Genomic DNA, 23,489 nt, shown 5'->3' on the forward strand with positions numbered 1-23,489 from the left:
TACATTATGCATAAATGAGTATTCACTTCAAATTTCGCAAACAATTAAAAAAATACAATAGCTTGCACTACCCTATACACGAATGAGTAATCTCTTTAGTATTATCAAACAATTAGGAAAAACACAATAGCTTGCACTGCAATTAGCACGAATGGATTATCTCTTCAGTTCCTGAAACGATTAGAAAGAAAATTCAGTAGTTTGCACTACACTATGCAAGAATGAGTAATCCTTTCAGTGTTTCCAAAGAATTAAAGTAAATACAATAGCTTGTACTAGGTACATTACGCACGAATTAGTAATTCTTTCAGTAGCTGCCAGACTGAGATGAACAGCAGGCATGCAATGCCCGACAAACGCCCTTTAACTTCAGCACGTAAACAGGCGCACTGTAGAAGGTAACGTTTCTTTACTTTCCATGGTGTCATAAACGGAGAATTCTGTAGTTTTTGCATCCGCATAATTAAATTTTATTTTCTTATCTTTGGGTGCGGAAAAAATTAGTTTATTCAAATATTTTAAAAATGGTATATAGTTGAGGAAATGGTGAGCTACAGCCAGTAATATGGTTCATAGCAGGATACAAGTTGATTGATTATGGAACGCGTAAATTGTATTAGGAAATTTGTCTTTGTCATAACAGCTACTTTTTCCCTCTATGACGTGAAATGAGCATAAAATGGAGATTTAATTTGAGGTATAGTCCGGGTCAGCTTACTTAATACCCTAAGGGTGAAACCTAACCATTTTTCCCCCATTACTACATAAGCTGTGGATTATGGTGATATTATAGTTTGCAGGTTGAAGTTCATTTTGTCAACTTCGTTTCGAATTTCGTTACTGAGAAATACTACAACCGGTAGTGATTTTATAACTGTTATGTTGGCAGCAGTGACACAAGATGTAAGTATTTTAAATTCTGAAAATTCAAATTGTTCTAGATTTCTGAGGCCACTTCTGGAAGCTTGTGAAATTTGAATATACTAATAATTAATTAATATCAGTATTAATATTAATACATAATAGTTATTGTATGTGTTGCTTTGTGTTGTGGTTACAATTTCAAGATTAAACTCAGGTAGGCTAAGTGTAAATAAATATAACATATTTCGTGTGATACATGCCCTTGAGTAATCGATATAAATACTATTTCACATTTTAATTAATATCTTTCGTGTTTAGACTTTTATTACAATAATGGAGTAAATATTCTAAAACATACATTTCAAAGTGGCATTCGTTTCACGTGATCAAACAAAATAAATTTTTAGGTTAGGTCTCGTGATTCGTAAACTATTTAATCAAAGCAATAAATTTCATGTTGTCAGACAAAATACATTTGAATATTAGATCATACACTAATCTACTAACTATTAACATAATGTACGAGAGGTCCAGAAGAAAATTAATATACTCTTTCACAAATTATTGAACCTTTTAGAAAACACCTGCCCAACATAAAGATGAGATGTGGTAAATAAGCAAGACATCATTATTGTTAATATTATATTATTATTATTATTATTATTATTATTATTATTATTATTATTATTATTATTATTATTATTATTATTATTATTATTATTATAGTACATGACATTATGTGATTTTATCCTCTTTTGGTGATATCTAGTATTAGTTGGCAACACTGAAGAGACAGCCAAATTAGTCTTTTAGGAATTACTCTTACGTGATCCTCAGTATAGTGTAGAACACAAGACAAGTGTGGGACTCCTACCTTTGAATGTAGTTCCATACAGCGTTGAGGCTGCGCCTTAACTCCTGCTAACTCCTTGCAGATCAGGGAGAGAAATAAAGGATATACTCGTATCCTGGCTGTAAGTCATTCAGTTCGTATCTATTACTCTATCTAAGGTTAAGTGACGACACAAAAAGTTTAAGAACCCCTGCTTTGAAAGCATCTGTTAAGTGCAGCTTGTTCGTGCTTATCTGTGCGAGACGGGAAGACGGCTCGCGGGGGGTACGCAGTAGCGGCTCGTTGGTTATTGCGTGCTAAGTGCACAGATAAACTGCGAAACAGGTGAAGAATGGCGAGAAACAAGTGAAAACGGCAAGGCGAGTGAAGAAAGAGACGCGACCCCATGGAATTATAAAACACGAACTTCTTCACTTTAACTTAACGTGGAAAGTCTCGTTCTCAAAGGGACGTAAAAAGTTCGCAAGCACTCTGTCTATTTTGAAGCGACTGCGTCTCGCTTCAATCTTGTCAGAAAAAGTTTCTCTTATATTTCAGTTCTAATTTTAGTCCTGCAATGTTACTCGCGCGGTAGTCTTTTCGGCTCTGAATGCTGCGGACCTAACTTCGTTGCCCGGCACGAAAATATAGAAATTTAATTTCGTTTACTGGAATTGGATTGGGTTTCTATTTTCTTGTGGTGGTTAGTTAGCGTCGTAAGTGGTGTCGTTACGCCGTTCTAACTATTTGATCAGGAAATTCCGCTACTATTGAATGTCTACTACCAGTGTAGATTGGAGGCAACGAGCTGAAATCGTCTTCCACAAATGCGTTAAGGCGTGAATTCGAAACTCGGTGCATACTTTTCAAATGTCTTAATGAACAATTCTTGCATCGAAATCAAAGCAGACCTTTGGCATTGACGGCTCAATATCCATACTAGATTGAGCAGGACTTAAAATGGACCTGAACGCACCGAAAGGGCGTATTAGTTTGTGAATTTCAGGAACTTTTCCGTTTTATCTTGTAAGAAATTGCTATTGTCCGTACGGGATTGTTTTAATTATACAGAATGTCCCATTTATCTTGTGCACCTATTATAACTTTTTTGTTTGGATAGGTATTAGAATTTTTGTTTTTGAGAGTTATGTTAGAACGAGGGGCTAACAAGAGTATAGAGATTTGGTGCATGTAACAACATTATGGTACAATTAATATTTTAGGATAAAAATTCGCTCCGGCGCCGGGGATCGAACCCGGGACCTTGGTTCTACTCACCAAGCGCTCTGACCACTGAGTTACGCCGAATTCAATCCACAGCACCCGATCGAACTTTCCTCCTTTTCTCCTAAAATATTAAGTATCAATATTACAGATAAATTCTGTAGGACAAATTAATATATCTATAATATTCTCTCAGCTAGCAGTGCATAATAACTGCGGATTCCCGGCCAACAAGTCACTCAGCTGAGTGCGCTCCTAGTATAATGGCAGTTGACATTGGATACACGTCAATATATATATGCCTAACTTGGAGTCAGGCCACAAAGGGAAACATCGAAGGAGGAAAGTTCGATCCGGTGCTGTGGATTGAATTCGGCGTAGCTCAGTGGTCAGAGCGCTTGGTACGTAGAACCAAGGACCCGGGTTCGATCCCCGGCGCCGGAGCGAATTTTTCTCCTAAAATATTAAGTGTCAATATTACAGAAAAATTCTGTAGGACAAATTAATATATCTATAATATTATGGTACAAGATAGCACTACATACTTTAATCATGTTACATTGATTACACACATTAAGGCGAGTTCAAAAATGTATCACAATGTCACCCTCCCAATCAATAACAATAAAATGCAAAATGAATGCCATCAGAATGTGTCGTTTGTTGTGGTGCCCCATTCATCTTGTGCATTAACTTACACAAAACGAAAGACGACTGACGTCCGTACATGTCGTATGTTGTGTTTGATGCCTTAAAATGTAAACAAACCGCAACAACTGTCGACGCCACAATCCATGTACAGTGGCCTGCACGTTCTCCGGACCTGTCGCCACTCGACTTCTTCCTGTGAGGAACTATAAAGGACAGTGTGTACCAGAACATTCTGATAACACCAGACGACATGCAGCAACGCATTCGACAGGCTTGTGTGTCCATTCAGCCAGCAACATGCCGGGCAGTCATACAGTCTTTCGGGGAACGCCTTCGAATGTGCATTAATGTGAATGGTCACCATTTGGAACATCTCTGTGACTCTCAAAGTATAACATTATCACATTGAAAGTACGTTTTTGTTTCGTTTTGTTGTTGTTATTGATTAGGAAGGTGACATTGTGATACATTTTTGAACTCGTCTTAATATGTGTAATCAATGTAACATGATTAAAGTATGTAGAGCTATTTGAAAAATTGATGACGTCACGCGTATCTCGTATCATAATGTAGTTATATGCACAAAATATCCACATTAATGTTAGCCCCTCGTTCTAACATAACGCTCGAAAACAAAATTTCCAATACCTATCCAAACAAAAAAGTTATAATAGGTGCACATGATAAATAGGACACCCTGTATATTAATTATGTATGATATTTCAGTACGTTTTTCAAGAAAGTGTGAATTAAATTATAGTTAAAAAATGCTGACAACGACACTGTCGGTACTGCTTTATTGTGTTATGCCATTCGTCTAAGCTCGATCCCTAATTTATAGTACTCTCGCGGCATGCATTTGGTGTGTTTGATTATGCATTGAGTATCATTGAGGTTCTGAATAACAGTGCGGCGTTAATGAAATTAAAATGGCTGGGACTGAACAACACTTTATCGCTTCATATCAGCTAATGCTCAGATGTTATAGGCCAGTACTAGGCAGCGAGTCGAATTTCTTATTGTTTAAACTGCGACCTGAGTTTCCATTTCAAAGACTTTACGAAGCAAATGTTCCACTCATAAGTGTACAGCAGGAAATCATTTTATTTCATTAGTAGTAATTTGCGTGTCGAAGTGAATATTTATTAAATACAGGGTGTTAAAAAGGTATCCAATATTTTAGGAGGTGCTATTATGCATCAAAACAAGAAAATAATGTCTAATAAACATGGGTCATACAAGACATATTTTCTAAGATCTGAACACTTGTTCATAGGAAGTGCTCAATGTGACGTCCATTAATGGCAATGCATTCCTCTGCCCTTGGGCGTAAGGAATCACACACTCTTTGAAACTGACCTGGTTGTTTTTGGTAACTAAAATTCTAGGGGATTTAGGTTTGGGGAACGAGCAGGCTAAGGTGTGGGGCCTCCCCGATCAATCCAGCAGTCCTGAAATATCAGCGTCAGGTGTTCACGCTCATAGCGGAAAAAATGTGCTGGTGTGCCATCATACATTAACCACATCTGTACTCTTTGCTGACATGGCACATACTCCAGCAAGGTAGGCAATATGTTAATAAGAAAGTACTGATAACGAGCCCCAGTTAATCTCTGTGGTAGCACGTATGGTCCTTAATCTATCTCCAAGAACGCTTGCCCATACGTTGATTGAGAATCGGTGCTGATGCCTTGTTTCTTCAGCTGCATGGGGATTTTCATCAGCCTACACATGCTGATTACGAAAATTCACAACACCATCTCTGCTGAACCCCCCCCCCCTCATATCCGCAACCAAACTTTTGTTTTCAGTATTCCTTACGACGTATCAGGATTACATGCCAGGGATGTCAACTACGGTATGATTGTCTGGTAGCCTGCTGTATTGTAGGGCAGAAAAATGCATTGCCATAAATGGACGTCACAATGAGCACCTCCTATGAACAAGTGTTCAGATCTCAGAAAGTATGTGTTGTAGTAGCCATGTTCATTAGACTTTTTTCTTCCATTTCGAATCTTGCGTACACTACTTTTAACACTTGAATATAAGTACACACACACTATTTGACTCCACTTTTCAACATTTTTCAACAATCAAACGCACCCACACAACAGGCAGAGAAATTTGAGATGACGCCGAGATCTAGTATGCTCTGAGGATGGTGTGATGAAGTACCGAAACAGCTGTAAGCCGCACAGACTTACATAATTAACACGAGTAAGTCCTCTAGTTAATCAATTACTTTTTTTTTTCTTGTTTTCATGCATGCTATCACCTCCTAAAATATTGGATACTTTTTTAACACTCTGTATATGTGCATTTTATTTGTCATCCTGATTGGGACAAGTTACCTGGTTGAGGTATTTTCCCGGATTTCCCCTCAACCAATTAAGAGCAAATGATGGGTAACTTTTGGCACTGGATACTGGAATTATTTCGCTGATATTATTACCTTCATGTCACTCACATGCTAGATAATCGTCGCAGTTGATAAAGCGTCGTAAAGTAAACCAATTAAAATATGTTATTTGTTTTCTTGCACGGAATCCGTAATATATGACATTTTAAAAGCACGAAATCATAATTCATTGAGAGATTTTTTCCAAAATGTACGGGACTGCGACGGCGTCCATAATTCACAGCTGAAGGTGTGTGCCATCACAGCGAAGCTCCCGTGGTAACAGTGTGTGTGACGTGTGTCGCAGGAAAGCAGCTGGTGGACCATGCCGTCGCAGCACCGAGTGATGACGTGATGAGAGCGTCGCTGTTGGTGCTGCTGTTGGTGGCAGTGGTCGGCGGAACCAATGACACGGAGTGCGTGTCCACCGTGCTGGAAGGCGTGCTGCTGTCCGGGGACGGCCTGCCCGACTGGGTGTTGGACCTGAGGCGCGTGGCAGCCGACATCCCTTCCGATGTCGAGCGCCTGCTGGGGGCGCTGCGCCAGCACCCGGACCTGGCGGCCGTGGCGGCGTCGGGGCTGGGCGCCGTGGCGTATCGCGTGGACGACCGCCTGCAGCTGCACCGCCTGGGCAACGGGTCGGTGCCGGTGGACGCCACCTGGAGGAGCCTGCTGGACGCCGACTGGAACCAGAGCTACAAGGCCTCCGAGCTCTGGACCCCGCCCTTCCTCGACTGCCTCACCCGCAAGTGGCTCTTCGGCTACCTGCACCGAGAGCAGCATAGGTGAGCCCAGCCAGCCAGTTGCAATTGACTTGAACCTCAGTGTAACTTACCTGTGTTACCTTCCGTGATCTGGACTTAACTGTCATGGACTTGGATAGTACCTATGGACTTATGTTCTGGATTATATTTCACTTCTTTATTATTTTAATTGTTTTCAATCATTATTAAAACTAAAATACAAACGCTGTGAGTTAGCGAATTTCAACGATGAAAAGTGTTTACCCCTAATCGTGTTGAGTGTGATGCCTAAAACAATTTACGAACGGTTTCAGTCAAACATCTTGTACATAGTGTTGTATCTTCTGCACACATGTTTTCCGACTGACATCTTCTGGGCTTATAAGGTTTATCTTGTGTTCTGTACTTAATGGTATGAATTTTGTGTCCTGAGCCTGAACAATTTGAATTTCAACTTAAGTCATCTGAACTTATACTTCTGGACTTTAACAGTATAACGTAAAATTGTGAACCGAAGTGGCGCTAACTTAAATACTAGGTTGTCTCAAAAATTCTCTCCTATGGCCTAGGCCTAAATGTTCTACTCATTTGTCTTTGAGTTCGTAGGCAAGATATAATTTGTTTACATCTAGCATTGTTTCAAAACATTTAAAGAAACATTTAAGGGGTTAGGTACAGTTTACAGCACTAAAACTTTTGGAAATATTCAACACTTTTTTCCTCCATTACTGTATCTTTTACAATAATGAAAATTGGTATGTATAAAACACTGTCCTTCTGCTATATTAAAAATAATATTTTTACGATTTAAAAAAATTATTTATATATTTTTTTTACAAATTCAAAATGGTGTTAGTTCACTGTGCAGTGATGAAGCGTTAACCTCGTAATTCATGAACTTGTTAAATTTTTCATATTCTCTCTCTTTTATTTTATTGCTCAAACTCATGTTTACAATATCATCCTCTTTCAACTACATTCCTTAATAAATAATATTTTTTTTTTATTTTGTGTTATAGGAAAGTACTGATACTTGACCATTTTTTGAAATTAATTTATTTTTTATCAGACAATCTATCAAAGGTAGAGAAGTGACCTTGCATCATATTGTAGATATAACCTGCATAAATACACACTAAAAATTTCATCACAGAATGTTGGATATTTGAGTTGTTTGGGAAATGCTTCATTACTGCACAGTGAAATGAACTTAAAAAAATGTAAATATATTTTTTTAAATCGTAAAAGTATTTTTTTCATATAGCAGAAGAACAATGTTTTACACAAACCAATTTTCATTATTTCACAAGATACAGTAATGGAGGAAAAAGAATTTTGAATGTTTCCAAAATTTTACTGCTGTAAGCTGTACCTAACCCCTTGGCTGCATAATTATCAATTCCCGATATATTAGTAGCCTACATATTATCTCCATTTTCTCATTGAAAATTTGCGACAACACAATCGAAATTTCAATACTTCTGCATTTCTTTTGAAAAAAATAATATGAGTTTAAAATCAGCAACTTGAAGAAATGTGTGGAAGTGAAAGATGAACAGGTGATCAGTAATAGTAGGACGGCATCAAGGTGGTTTAAGCGTTTCAAAGATGGAGACCTAAACTTTGAAGAATAACCTCGCTCAGAAAGGATATCTATTCTAGAGGAAGAGTCTATATCCACCAAACTGGAAGGACAGCAATACGCCAGTAGCTATGAATTAACTACAAATGTAGATGTTTCTGAGGTCACTGCAGCCACCTACATCTAAACGATGACAATTACTTACGCATCAATTAGAGATGAACAACGATTGAGGAAGCAGGACTAACAGCGCCTGCAAAGCCGAAAACCCGCACGACAATGTTGTATACGTCGCGTGGTTGACGTAAAGACCGCTTGTGAGTGTTTTGAGACGTCGAGATTGATCACTCCCGAAGTCCCGAACGTCAAGCAGCCTTGAATCGTCACAGTTGTTTATACCTGACTGAACTTTTGTCTACTTTGGTAACTGTTATATATAATCAAGTAGCCTATTTGAAACTTCATGTCTACCTTTCAGTGTATAATAATCCGTTCCCCAGTCTTTATGTAATTACTAGGTCCTTATTTTTTTATTGGTTTATTTTACGACGCTGTATCAACATCTAGGTTACTAGGTCCTTATTAAAAGGCTAGGAATTTTCTTTTAATATATTTGAAATCAAGTGTGCAATCTCAAGTAAAAAGATATTAACGTTATGTTTTATGTTTCTTAGAAATTCAAATTTATTTGAGAATTTTTTTTTCTATTTATATATCCATACGTAGTATCATATAATAGAACCAAAACATTTTGATAACTAAGATATTGTTCCGTTTTGTCCTTTTATCTCATTTAAACATTTATAATGTTATTTATTTCAATGATGTCTGTTATTCAAAGTAATGAAATCTTTTCACGCCAACCAAATATTATTTCGAGAATGATGAGCGAGACTCGAAGCGCACGAGAATGACGAAACGAGACTCGAAAGACAAATGCAATGAACACAGCGAGGAGAGCGGCAGTTAGTTTTGTTCATCTCTAGTATCAATCCATCGAATCACAGTTACAGGAAAAACTTTTGAGACGGTCTAATAATATGAACTTTGGTTGGTAAGTTTTATTTGTAGGCCTACTCTACTCAAGTTGTTTAGTCGTAAACAATATGGATTTAAAATGCTTACTTATATGAACTGATATTGTATGCATAGGCGCCGACTGCTTCGAAACATTGGAGGGAAGTAGGACTTTACACAAAAGTTCGAGAAAACTTTAATTGCTGTTTCTAAAAAACGTCCGTACATATTTTACAGAAAATAACATTGTCTGATTTTCATATAGGCTTAATACCCTTGGAAATTGTCAATCGAAGATGTTTGAAAACTACGACCGTTGTGTACTACATTTTTCTTTTCCTTTTCTTTGTTGATCCTTGCAGCGATGATAACATGAACGGCCACTACTGCAGCCCAATTTATCATTCTTTTTGCTTTCACTGCAGTTTTATTTTGGAAGTTTTCTTTATTAAGAATAATTTACCCATTATCAATAGTTGCATCGCAATCACTGATCGCTTAACAAGCACATATCTTAGATGACGATCATCACAAGAAACGATCACTGAACTGAATGTTGATAACAGTTATTTTAAATTTCGGCACAAATTTAATTGTTTATGACTATTATACTTTTACTACGTCATACTACGTTTGACCAATAAAACGGTACGAAAGGACATCTTTCAATTAATCATGGTTGCTTATCGCACAATTTTATCGTTTCCCTAGCATTTGTTTAATTTTATCGCTTCTCTAGCATTTGTTTTTTATCACTACCCTAGCATTTGTTTCTTTGTTTGCCAAAATTTCAAGCTGAAAATTCTTTACGGTACTCTAAAACATGCTTTGCAATCGTCATTTGTTTTCCGCATAGACAGTCGACTGAAAATGGCGGCTCTGTTCAAACATTTTCGTGAAGTTAACATTAATGAAATAGAATTTTAGTAAGTCAATTAATACGTATTTTATTGTAAGAGTACTTTATTTTTTCTAATCTTTGTATACTTTCTCCTGTTTTTATCACCTTCCTACCATTTGTTTCTTTATTTGCCAACATTTCAAACTGCAAATTCTTTACGGTGTTATAAAACATGATTTTCGATCGTCATTTGTTTACCGCATAGACAGTCAACTGAAAATGGCAGCTCCGTTCAAACGTTTTGGTGAAGATAACATTAGTGAAATAGAATTTCAGTAAGTCAATTAATATTTTATTGTATTAGAGTAGGCTACTTTATTTCTTCTAATCTTTATATAGCCTATTTTCTTTTAATCGTGTAATAGTCAATTAATTCCCACTCAAGTTTTGATTTTCTCTAAATAAATCAAAATCTCTAGTGAGATTACTGTTGATAAATATTGAACATTAATAATAATTTGATGATATTAATATTATTATTAGCGAAACTTTAGTCGAATACACTGTTAATTGAACTGTTAATTCCGTATTATTATTTTCGCCTTTGGCTATGACCGTTATTCTTCGATCGTAATAGTTAGTAGACTTGAACTGAACTGAAAAGAAACATCGATAATAAACAAAGAATTGGAGCCACCGTTGCATCTTGTGTCGAGATCGTCACGAACATATATTTTGCAACTTTTAACACTTCCTATGAAGTTGAAGTAACCATTTTTGGTTTATGTCCTAGTTCATATTTGAAACAAAATAGTTATTATTTCTTTTACGTGAGGATTATCTTTGCGAATTATTTGGGGGGAGTCGAGCTCGTTCTATTAATTTTATTTGAGGGACGACATCCCTGGTTTTATAAGTTGAGGGCGCAGAAAGTGTATCCCACCACAAAGTCTGCGCAAATGAATTTGTATGAATAGACTCATAGCTCTCAATTTCAGTGAATTACACTATTTTGTCTGGTCTCTTGTGTGTAATTATATAGTCTGAACTTCACGTAGGTTGGTATATGGTTAACTAATATTGAGTTGGTTTGTGTCGTGTGCGCAGGGGTACAGCCGGCATCTTTCTCCCTGTGGATCATCTCCTCGATATCCACCAGTGCAACGAGACCTTCAATTCCGTGTTCGGGGGAGGTCACAAGTGTGACCAGGAAACGACAGAGGTGAGTCTTCTGACAGTTCACTTCTGGATTCACGAGCCAATGAATTGAAGTAGAAAGAAAATTAAGGTAGAAGTCGATACAATTTTTTACTAGAGCTTCACAACTACATATTCATTATACTTGTTTTTTTTAACTTCATTATTCTTTTCTAAATTTCTTAACCGATATTAGGATCATACTAACAGTTCCTCTTGGTGGTACTGTATTCTCTGCCCGGAATTTGTTATACCAGAAGTTTAATAATTTTTGAGGATTAATGTATCATTGGAAAAACTTACAGTGGAATTCAGAACTCGGTTGACGTGTCTGTTCAATGCAGTTTGCTGGCCGTCGCGCGTCGCTTTCAGCTGTGAGGCTCACGGAGTAACATTCCGCGATTTTATGGTATAGGCCTATGTCTGCTTTTATTAAGGGTATATGTACGTGGCAGGCCCTAAATTTCTAAAATTTTATAACAAAATGAACTCACAAGTGGACAAAAATTACAAGGTACCATAACAAGACTTATTAGAGGTTAAATATCTGATAAAAGTATAAAGAAGGTTACTAATAATATTTTTCAAACCAGTTTTATCAAATTATGAAAAAAAAATTCTGCAGTTACATAATTTGGAAACTATAACATTGTTATGGTCTGTCTGATATCTTTAATATTTTTCCTGCATGTGATAAACACTTATTTCTGAAAAGCAGACTACTCTCAGATATGTACAATTGTTTATTTTAATAAAATTAATTTTTTATTTTTCCTATATAAAATATATTAAAATGTACATAATACTTCGTGACCTAATGTTTCTATTTTCAAAGAAATGGACATTATTATAGTCTACCTTTTGCATAAATTCATGTTAAATCACTGTACCAAATTTCAGAATTCTACCTCTAATGGTTGTGGAGTTATGAAATTATATGTGTGAAAATTTTTAAATTTTGGAAAATTTAATTTAAAGTAAAAGTGAATTCTAAAAAACATTATTAGTAACCTTTTTTATACTTTTATCAGATATTTAAGTTCTAATAAGTCTTGTTGTGGTACCTTGTAATTTTTTGTCCAATTGCGAGTTCATTTCCTTATAAAATTTTAGAAATCTAGACCCTGCATTTTCTGATATTTGTGGTCGTTCACGTACATATATACCCTTAAGCATCAAGGGAATATCTTAGACTATTTTCCGAAGTACGATTTCAAACTTGTGCCAGTTTGGGATGGGATAGCTATCAGCGGGGATGACAAGAAAGCCGTTGGCTATTCCACCAATTTAGCTGTTATTTCGTGATTCGTAAATTAAATATATGGTAATTTTAGAGCTGTAACACAATTTTAACGCATGAAATCGCTCTAGTTCTCAATGAAATTATGGTCTATGGATTAAAGGAAAGTAATTAATTCCCAGTTCTCAAGAAAAATACTTATAAATAGTTGATGGAACAGCCCCCATATGTTCAATAATATTTTCTTAACGTGGAATCCTCTATAGGTAGAATTAATAGGCCATTTCTCACCTGTGTTGAATTTAGACACTGAATAACCACTGAAATTTAAATTGCCGTTAAACAAAGTACTACCACAGTCTAGTATATACAGTCACGAAGCTCAATACGTAGTAAATATGCATCCATAGATAGTTGTTAACCACTAGGATCGCTAATATCGCCTCATTACAGACAATGCGAAATAGTACCGGCATAGTCTAGTGTTCCTAGCACCCTCACAACTCAAGCTTCGTGACTGTATAATTATATAATTATACTAGACTGTGGTAACTTACTACTACCTATTACTGCTACTGCCGCTACTGCCACTACCACTATCACTACCTGTACTACTACTATTATTACTGCTGCTATTGCTGCTGTTGCTACTACTACTACTCAGTGCTGCCAAACTGTGAAATTCCACAAAAGTGTAGAATTTTTTTTATTGTTGTGTGGAATGTACTGTGCAATAACGGCTTGTGAAATTTGTGTGGCACTCTCACAGCTAGACCCACTAAATTTTTGAGTTCATTAAAAATAAATGTGCATATAAAAATATCGCTGTAGTTGACTCTAGAGTAGCCTTGAATGGATTATTTAAACTGGTCTTGATATGTAGAGATACCTTGGGTTTTGTCATTCTGTTTGAAGGTTTTTGACATTTTCTTTATAGACTCTGCCAGTTTTTTTTAAGTCTGAAAATGTGCTTGAGGGAGATGGTGTCGGCTTGGAGAACAAATTTTACCGTTATAGGTCATGTTGAGAGGGTGGGAGAGAATGAAACAATAAGCTCAGTCACTTGCATGATTTTCCTTCTCTCTCTAATCCACTCCATGTACGAACCGTAACAAATATATTTCTTACGATGAAAGAGTAATGGAACGGAGAAGTATAATATATATAAAATATATTTCTATTACCTAAGATTGAATTGCTTAATATATACCGTATTTAGACAAATAATAGGCTACTAAATACAAATAAACAGATAAATAATATATATGCATAATATATACATAAGTTTAAACAATATATAAACAACTTTTTTGCACGATCGTGTTTTTTTGTTGTTTTTACAGCTATTGTTGTTAGGCCTTGAAAGTTACAATTCTCATACAGAAACTTGTTGCTAGGGAAACCATTTTTCATCAAATAAAACTATACTGAAATAGACCCATTATAGTGCACTTATTACCATTACAGTATAGTTTTGGAAAGGCTTTAGAATGATATTGCTCTAAATTTTCAATGCAAAATATATTGTATTTGCAATTTTAAAAATATGATTGCGCAAAAAATGTTGTACTCGCTCTGGTCGTTTTTCAAACCTTTCCTCGATTTTGTAAAAAGCACTTCACAACCTTGTATCGTAATATATTATTGTACAATTGAAGATAGGCCTATTTATAAATGTACTGTAAAGATAATAAAAGTGTGTTAATACTGGACGGACAGCAAACAGCGTTGGATGCAGAAATAAATATATATATATATATATATATATAGGGTGATTCACGAAGATTTACCGTCCCTTACGGAGTTTATTTCCGAAGACATTCTGAGCAAAAAATGTCATATAAACATTTGCCCTAATCTCAATATTTTCAGAATTACACTAATTTGAAGTTGTTTATAAAATACCATTATTCTTAATTTTTAAGGGTAAAAGAATATTACAGATAAAGGAAGAACTATTCAGGAATATAATTTCTTTAATTAGCTAATTAGCTAGTATTCTGAAGCTGAAAATGTGTTGTGAATTCCATAGTTGCTTCGTACACATATTTTTTCTTTTTAGTTTTTAAACTACAAAATTATATTTTCTTACGCATTTATCACAACAATTGTTACAAATCACGCCACTCTTGTAAATTTTTTAAGACTGTACATTAGGATGCATAGTTAAACTGTAAAGAATCAAGTTCCTAAAGTCGTATGATCTGTAACAATTTTTTTGATAAGTGCGTAAGAATGTCATTTTTAGTTAAAAATTAAAAATAAAATCTGTGCAAAACAATTAACAAATTATTTTTAGTTTCAGAACACTAGCCAATTAAAGAAATGATACTTTTGAATAGTTCATTCTCTTTGTAACATTCTTTTTTACCCTTAAACCTAAAGAAAAAAGGTATCTACCAACAATTTCAAATTAATGTAACTTTGAAAATATTGAGATTAGGACAAATATTTATATGACATTTTTTGCTCAGAATGTCTTAGGAACTTGTAAATATATTCTACATGATTATAGTGCAGTAAAATGTATTTTAAAATCATGTGTGGAATTGTGTGAAATTTAGTTGTTACGTGGGTGGATTTTAGTGTTTCTAGTCTGGCAACACTGCTACTACTATTACTACTGGAGAAGAGTAGTTTTATTTGGAAATTCACAACGAAATGACTATGTTCAAACTCTTCCTGCAGTTTCGTACTTAAAGAACGTGCAGCATACTAAAACGTGTTGTTGAGTGGTTAGATGGGAAGACATTACTCGTACTAAGAATACACATACACTCTATGGCTCTACGCAGAACGAACATAGACTGACAGCATGACGCAAGCAGATACATTCTGTGATATGGCCGACTTCGAATGGAACATACATACAGCCGGAGTGCTGGCGACGACCTGTGCATTACACCCCAAAAACCGTAAATCGGGGTTTGAATCCCACTGAATTTTTCGTTTAAGTATTAAGTTTCGTTTAATAAATAAATAAATAAATAAATAAATAAATAAATAAATAAATAAATAAATGAATGAATGAATGAATGAATGAATGAATGAATGAATGAATGAATGAATGAATGAATGAATGAATAAATAAATAAATAAATAAATAAATAAATAAATAAATAAATAAATAAATAAATAAATAAATAAATAAATAAAGGAATGAATGAATGAATAAATAAATAAGTGAATAAGTAAGTAAGTAAATAAGTGAATAAGGAAGTAAATAAGTAAGTAAATAAGTGAATAAGGAAGTAAATAAGTAAATGAATAAGTAAGTAAATAAATAAACAAATAAATAAATAAATAAATAAATAAATAAGTAAATAAGTAAGTAAATTAGTAAGTAAATAAATAAATAAATAAATAAGTGAATAAGGAAGAAAATAAGTAAATGAATAAATAAGTAAATAAATAAATAAAGAAAAAGTAACTAAGTAAGTAAGTAAATAAGTATGTAAGTAAATAAATAAGTGAATAAGTAAGTGAATAAGTAAGTAAATAAGTAAATAAATAAGTAAATGAATAAGTAAATAAATAAGTAAATAAATAAACAAATAAATAAATAAAAAATTATGATTTAAGACTTCCATAATATTGAACGCATAGTGATATTTTTTAGTTATTGCACCGAGTCGTGGATCCACAAATATTCGACGTTTGCAAGTCACCTATAAGGTCCTTCAACAGAGGAAAAGAAAATGGAGAATTTTGTGTCTTCTTCTTTTTTTCCCTTCAAGTATTAGGCCCTATGTCCTGTTACGATCTCACAGTTGAATGTTCAACCCAGCGTTTCATTGGACGATCTAGAGATCTCTTCCCGTTTGTACGATAGTGAAACATGACTTTTGGGGTTCTGTTAGTACACATGCGAGGCAAATGATTTATCCGATTGTTCTGATAATGTTGTATGTGATGCATTACAGGTTCTAATTGTAATTCTTCCATTACATCCTCATTACGTTTATGATCCCATTTGGTACATCCTGCTGTGCATCTCATAAATTTCATTTCATTAGCCGTTATTTTGCTTTCGTCTTTCTTCCTTAATATCCATGCCTCACTACCATAAAAGGTCCCGGTCTCGCCAAGATCTTGTGCAATAGTTTTGTAGTACGTCTTTGTACTAAGGAAGATTTCATAATATTGGTAATTATTCCTATATTCCTATTGTTTTGGCATATTTAAACATTTTCTCAGAAGGTCAACCTCATGGAATAAGGATAATGTGTATCCGAGATATGTAAATGAATTTACTCCTAATATTATTAATCAAAACATATTTTGCTAAGCACATGTTATTTTCCAAAGAAAGTCATCATTTTTCATTTTTCTTTATTGATATTCATATCGTGTTTAGGTCCAACTTTGTTACAATTATATACTGAACGTTGTAAATCATCTTTTGAGGATGCCATGTGAGCTAAATCGTCCGCAAAAACTAGCCTAGTGAATCTAACTGAAAGCTTCTGTTGTGTCGTACTTTTTATGTTGTTGTTTAGTCAACTGTCCGAAGACAGGTTTGAACCTCATAAGTAACGCCAATAAGGCATCACTCATGAGGCAACTAGGTCAGGAGATAATGGGGTTGGGTGGCCAGTTCCTTTCCCCCTCCAATGCATACATCGCTGATTAGCTATATATTCCACTAATCAAACTTCAGATGCATACAAACAACTGTTCTTCCTCTGACTCATATCGTCAAGTGAGACGTATTGCACGAGAATAGATATACATATCAGCCAGAACCTCAGTCAGAGATAATTTTTTTATGTTTGTGTATTTGATTCTGAGTTATGTGTCGATTTCACTTTCAAAGGAGATAAAAAAGACAAACCTATTTATTCCACATGTCAAGAGATTTTTTCTAGGACTGGATTGGAACAAAGAATAGCACTTCGTAAAGACAGTCCCAGAAAAAATGGCCCGCCTAATTTTATTAAGTTTCAGATACAATGCATTGCACATGTGCAGTAAAAAAGAGCGCCTATATATGTATATATATATATATATATATATATATATATATATATATATATATACATATATGCAGGGTGTTTCCGAGGTGGTGTTACAAACTTTTAGGGATGATGGCGAAGGGCACATGTATCAATTTGAGATAACGAACCCTGGTCCGGAAATGATCGAGTCGAAAATTACAAGCAAAAATAGTTGTGTGGAAATGAAATAATTTTATATCTCTGTAGACCTTATTTATGTGTATTTATCTGTACCTCTTACACATACTGTATTCATCTGACGTCGTTTACGTTGTCTACTTACAGTATTCTATTCAGTGCGCTGTCTCAGGGGTGGAGACAGGAAACTACACTAAAGCAATGCAGATAGCGTAATGTGTAACGGACATGGTAGGTCCTGATATGCACGTATGTAGACAGCAGTGTATGTGTACAAGTTGCAGTGTCCAGTCGATCAGTCCTAGTGAAATGGAGTAGTACACGAGAGCGGAATAAGCAGACCTGAATACGGATGAGCCAATGGGAACAGTAGACAAGCTCACAGATTGTATCGGGACAAGTACCCACGTAGGAGACATCCGGCCCATACCATTTTTTCAATACTGTTCCAAAGGTTAAGGAAAAGAGGGACATGGTACCAAATTACAATTCCATTTCTACACAACTATTTTTGCTTACAACTTTCGACTCAGTCATATCCGGACCAGGGTTCCTTATCTCAAATTGATACATGTGGCCTTCGCCATCATCCCTGAAAGTTTGTAACACCACTTCGGAAACACTCTGTATATGCTATTTGCGAACAGTCGTGCAAAACATGTTGGCTACAGATGGACTGTCATCAAGTCTCGGATCATTTTTTTCTGGAACTGTACCAGGACGGTTCATTTTCTCTAGGAATGGACTGGACTAAATAGCAGATCTTCGTAGCGGATAGGTATCCCTTATCTAGGGCTGTGCTGGTTAGATTTTATCTCTTGGTAACGGATGATTTACTAAACTCAACTAAAAATTAGCTCGTGATGATGATGATGATAAAGGAGCAAAACGAAATCTTGTACGACATTATTTTACTGGGAGTACGATATGCTTGCTTACAATCAGGAGAAAAATCTCAAATTTAAAGGCCAAAAACTGAAAATATGATTTTTTTGTCGTCCACCTCACTTGGTTGCTTTGCAGTCACATGTAATGCCACTAATATATCGTCGTTGTTCCTGCAATAACTCCTATGTGCAAAATATACAATTTTTCAGTAGGAGGAAAGAACACATTAATAAAATTCATCCTATGGCAGCCGTACATAGGGCATTGTGAATTCTTATATCTTCGAAACAAAGAAATATAATTACATATAGGAGATTTTATTATTTGCTGTATCACTATTTAAGTTATTTAATAGAGCAAAAATCTGAAAATCGATAAATATGTCACATAGGAGTTATTGCAGGAACAACGACGATATGTTCTAAGATGCTTTGCTATGGCTTCGTGCAAGGCTAGAAACTTCAAAGCTGAATTTAATTTTATCTGACATTTATACTTGGCGCGGAGAATGTTTTATGCGTTATGCGTATATGACATACGCACGCAAAGCATTTATCATGCTTACAACTTGGTACATTTCTAAGGAATCTCTGTAACATTGAAATAACTCGTTTAGACTGTCCATGTTTGCAGGTCTACCATTGACCTGAAAGGTTTACACACCAGTATTTCCACAACACAGCAATTCCTGTACAGAAGTGTGTTTGCTTTTTTCTTCTGACAGTATCTTGCGTAACATCTGATGTGCATCCTTGACGTTGGCTGAATAGAGTACGGACACGTCGAAGATGCATGTCTGTTCGCTGTCGAGGTTGACATCGTGGCCGATACCTGGAAGTTACCTCCTTGTAACGCAAAAACACAGGTTTAAATGGAACAATGCATGTCGACGATCTTCACAACACACCCTCGCAGTTTACTGTACGGAGAGGTTCACAGCGAGTACAACAAAGTTTGTGTTTCCATCACTGTAGAAAGGAAGACTTCGTTGTAGGTTGCTCCTGAAAGGTTTGTTTAGGTGACGTAGCATTTCCCTTATCCTTCACCATACTGTTAAGAGGCCTACGCAACCTGTGCGCGGCCTGTGAACTGCAGAGACAGGCAAAATACAGTAAAACCTGTATTAAACGACCACTGCTGGTTCCATGAAAAATTGGTCTTCACAGGGGTGATCTCTCAATAGGAGGAGTTTTTTTTACACAAATTGATTAAAACGTTTCTATGTATGTATGGATATATAATATGCCCGGTGGCAGTGCCTAATTACACTCAATAATGATAATAATAAACACAATTAATAAAAAATACAATTAATAATAATTAATAATAATAATAATAATAATAATAATAATAATAATAATAATAATAATAGGGAGCATCCTAAATTAAATGAAGCACGATCACTTAAAATAACATTTAAAGTAAGTTTAATTTGTATCTTAACCCTAAGTTCGAACTGAAACCCACGAGTATGATATGTTCATACCTGTACAATCAAATCAAATCAAATCAAACATGGGATTGCTAACAATAAAAGCTTGAGATAAGAACTTTATTTCTTATTTTATGTCATTGTTACAATTTTCTTCTTTGATTCATTGCATACTCCGATTCGCTAAATCATAAATTGAACTCTGCTTAATTTCTTTTCAGATTTCGTTTTTACAACCTAATTTTCAAAACTATCGTTTAACATGTTAAAAAAGTTCACTTATACTCGTATGTTCTCCTTTCATACAGTCTTTCAGTGGTGCCGATTGTTGAATTAGCTCATTAGCTGAATATTACATAAGGCTTCTTCTAGTGACATTTTTTCGGGTTGAAATTCTCTCTTGACTTTAACCTTTTTATTAGAGAGTTGATCATAGGATTTTTCTAATAGGTATGAGGAAGAAAAAATAAATTATTGTACTGTAATTAACAAGTAGTAACGATTTGATTTTTCTGTGCAAAACGAAAAGTAAAACCGTCATACGGCATGAGAAATCTTGTCTTCCAGGAAACTGTTAAACAGCGCCCAATATTCCTTAAGGGATTAAGGATAGAGAAGGGCATTCAACGTGAATACGGTACCACTTAACAACTTTGCCAATCATCATTTTAACTTCTAGTACTGTAACGAATTTCTTGGAATTTATTTAGGCTACAGTAATGCAAGAAAATGAAGAAGTTGGCTACATATAGGGTCCGATGGCGGCACTTTGTGAATGCCCTATGCTTCTCATGAGGAGATACAGGAGTTTGATTGAATACAATAAAATGCTAAATTCAACATTTTAAAAATACAATATGGTCTTTTAAAAGGGGTAAAATTAAGAAAGTGGCTATTCAATCACTGGTCGGTGATCGGGGAAAGAGCTGGTCTCTTAAAAAGGGGTGTGATTTACATTTGTTTTATGGATGTTTAATTCGGTTCTTTAAATATCGGTCTTTAGAAGGAGTGGTCTCTCAATAGAGGTACCACCATCATAGCTCTATCGGCTAAGGCGCTTGCCTGCTGATCCGAAGTTGCGCTCGGGCGGGGGTTCGATTCCCGCTTGGGCTGATTACCTGGTTAGGTTTTTTCCGAGGTTTTCCCCAACCGTAATACAAATGTCAGGTAATCTTTGGCGAATCGTCGGTCTCATCTCGCCAAATATCATCTATCACCAATCTCATTCACGCTAAATAACCTCGTAATTGATACAGCGTTAACCAAGTAAAGGAATTCAATAGGGGTGGTCTTTCAGACAGGTTTTACTGTATGAAATTTCGTATTGTAAATAATTTCTGCTAGCAGTATGGGAACAAGGGTTCTCAGGATTCACAATGCGTAGAATTCATTTAAGGTGACGCGCTACTGATTTGTTTTTATTTCTGCGATTTTCATCCAAGTTATTTTCTTGAAAATTTTACATCCATTAGATGTTGCACAAATACATTTGCAGAATTTTTCTCAAAATTGTATGCTGAAAAAATGAGCAAGCCATAGAGATAATAAATTTCCTAAAAGTTTAAAATAAATTTAAGTTCCCCTATAATGAAAAGATGCGTTTTGTTTTTTTTTTCTTCAGAGGACTCCTTAATAATTGGACATTTACATTGTAAAAGGTAACAATTAGAGTTATGTAATTTAATCATAAGAAGAAGTTACGGACATTTAAGTCGGGGGACCTCAGTGGTCACTTGCAAAATATATTTGGTCTCCAACACGCCAAATCTACCTTCCTACCAGTAGTTTGTTAAGATGGTTACGAAGATGTGTTATAATGCAAGAATGCAAAAATAAAAAAACCTGACAAAACCAAATGAACGAAATCCATACTAACACTTCCATTCGCTTCTGCTGTCATCTATAGCTTTTTCCGGCAATAAAACATACCGTAATATTCAAAACATAAATTCTTTGAGGAAGATTGAAGTGAACATTAATTTCATTGCGATATATTCATTCTAAGTTAGAAATTCAGTTTGTCCCATAAATGTGGTTGCTATATCCAGAACGCATATTGTAAACTTTAAAGTGCTTTTACTGCAAATCAGAGTTATGCATTTAACTTACTAGAAATAAGATATCATCTGCACAGCTACATCTAGACTAATGAAACTTTGCACACATATTCATAACGGGTCTGTGCATGAAACGCTATATTCATTTACACATATGAATAGAATGTGTCCACAGAAACTCTCCGAGATTAGAAACTGGCATAATTTCATAGCGGTGTACAACGCTAGTATAAAGTTCTTAATTTTTGGCACCTTATTAAAAAATGAAGAAAATGGCCAAAATTTACCAAAACTTAGACTGGTAGCGTATGTTCTAAAATCATATGGGGTATATTAACCGAGTCCGTCGTTATGGAGAATTCACTGACAGTAATTGTGAATTACGGGGAAAGATATTGACTTTCTTTCATCAATTGTAGCATCCTCTATTTGCTAACATGTTTGAGAATCTACGTGAACGTTAATAATTCATTCATGCATGCAAACCCAGCATTCTCTAACCGTCCCTATTTTCCGCCTTCCTCTTAGTCTCCGCATATGATCCGTATCTTAATGTTGTCTGTCGTCTCATATCTTCTTCTGCCACGAAGTTTTCTCCCGTTCACCATTCCATCCAGCAAATCCTTCAGTAGGCAGTTTCTTCTTAGCAAGTGTTCCATCTAATTTATTTTATCTCTTCCTGATCAGTTTCAGAATTTTTCTTTCTTTACCCACTCTTTCTAGCACAGCTTCAGTTCTTAATTTGTCTGCCCATTTCACACGCTCCATTCTTCTCCATATCCACATTTCAAATGTTTCTAGTCGTTTCTCTTCACTTCGTTGTAGTGTCCATGTTTCTGCTCCTTACAATATCACACTCCACACAAAGCACTTCACTAGTCTCTTTCTTAGTACCGGGTGACAAGACGAAACGCCACCGAAGCTGCAGAAAACTAGTCACCGCAGTGCCACTACCTGCTCCCGGGTTTATGGCCCTGTTATTCTCAGACTAGATCCCGTGCACAGTACATATGAATTAGTTCGCAAGGTCTAATTGAATGATTAACAGAAATGTAGCAATAATACATACTTATTTTTTCCCGTTCTTGTGCGCAGTAATAATGAGTTCGCCAATTTACTCACACATGTGTAACAATCGAGAGAATATTCTCGGACTACCAGAACCCGCGCTACAAAATATTGCAGAAACAGAGTTGCCATTCTGGCGCCTTTTTATGTTCCTCGTGGCGAAGAAAATTTTCACTTGGCGACCTGGCTTCTTTTCTGGCGTCTTTAATGTTGAAATTATGAAAATAATTTAATTAAAACTTTTTTTTCACAAGAATATGATCCATTGTACGTAATATTCCTCAGTACGTAAACATTCCTCAGTTATTGTAGTCACGTTA

At 35.4% G+C, this 23,489-nt stretch overlaps 1 protein-coding gene across 1 annotated transcript in view; it reads left to right on the plus strand.

The window, feature by feature from the left end:
• The window catches only part of smog (G-protein coupled receptor 158 smog), a 426,301-nt gene that overhangs the window by 272,496 nt on the left and 130,316 nt on the right, over positions 1–23,489 (plus strand). Inside the window, exons 3-4 of the mRNA XM_069822646.1 lie at positions 6,277–6,754; positions 11,260–11,374. Of these exons, the coding sequence (XP_069678747.1) occupies positions 6,324–6,754; positions 11,260–11,374 (546 nt within the window). The 5' untranslated portion in view covers positions 6,277–6,323. The remainder of the gene's footprint in view (positions 1–6,276; positions 6,755–11,259; positions 11,375–23,489) is intronic.

The sequence above is a fragment of the Periplaneta americana genome, chromosome 3 (assembly GCF_040183065.1).
Source record: "Periplaneta americana isolate PAMFEO1 chromosome 3, P.americana_PAMFEO1_priV1, whole genome shotgun sequence".
NCBI classification, from domain to species: Eukaryota; Metazoa; Arthropoda; class Insecta; order Blattodea; family Blattidae; genus Periplaneta; species Periplaneta americana.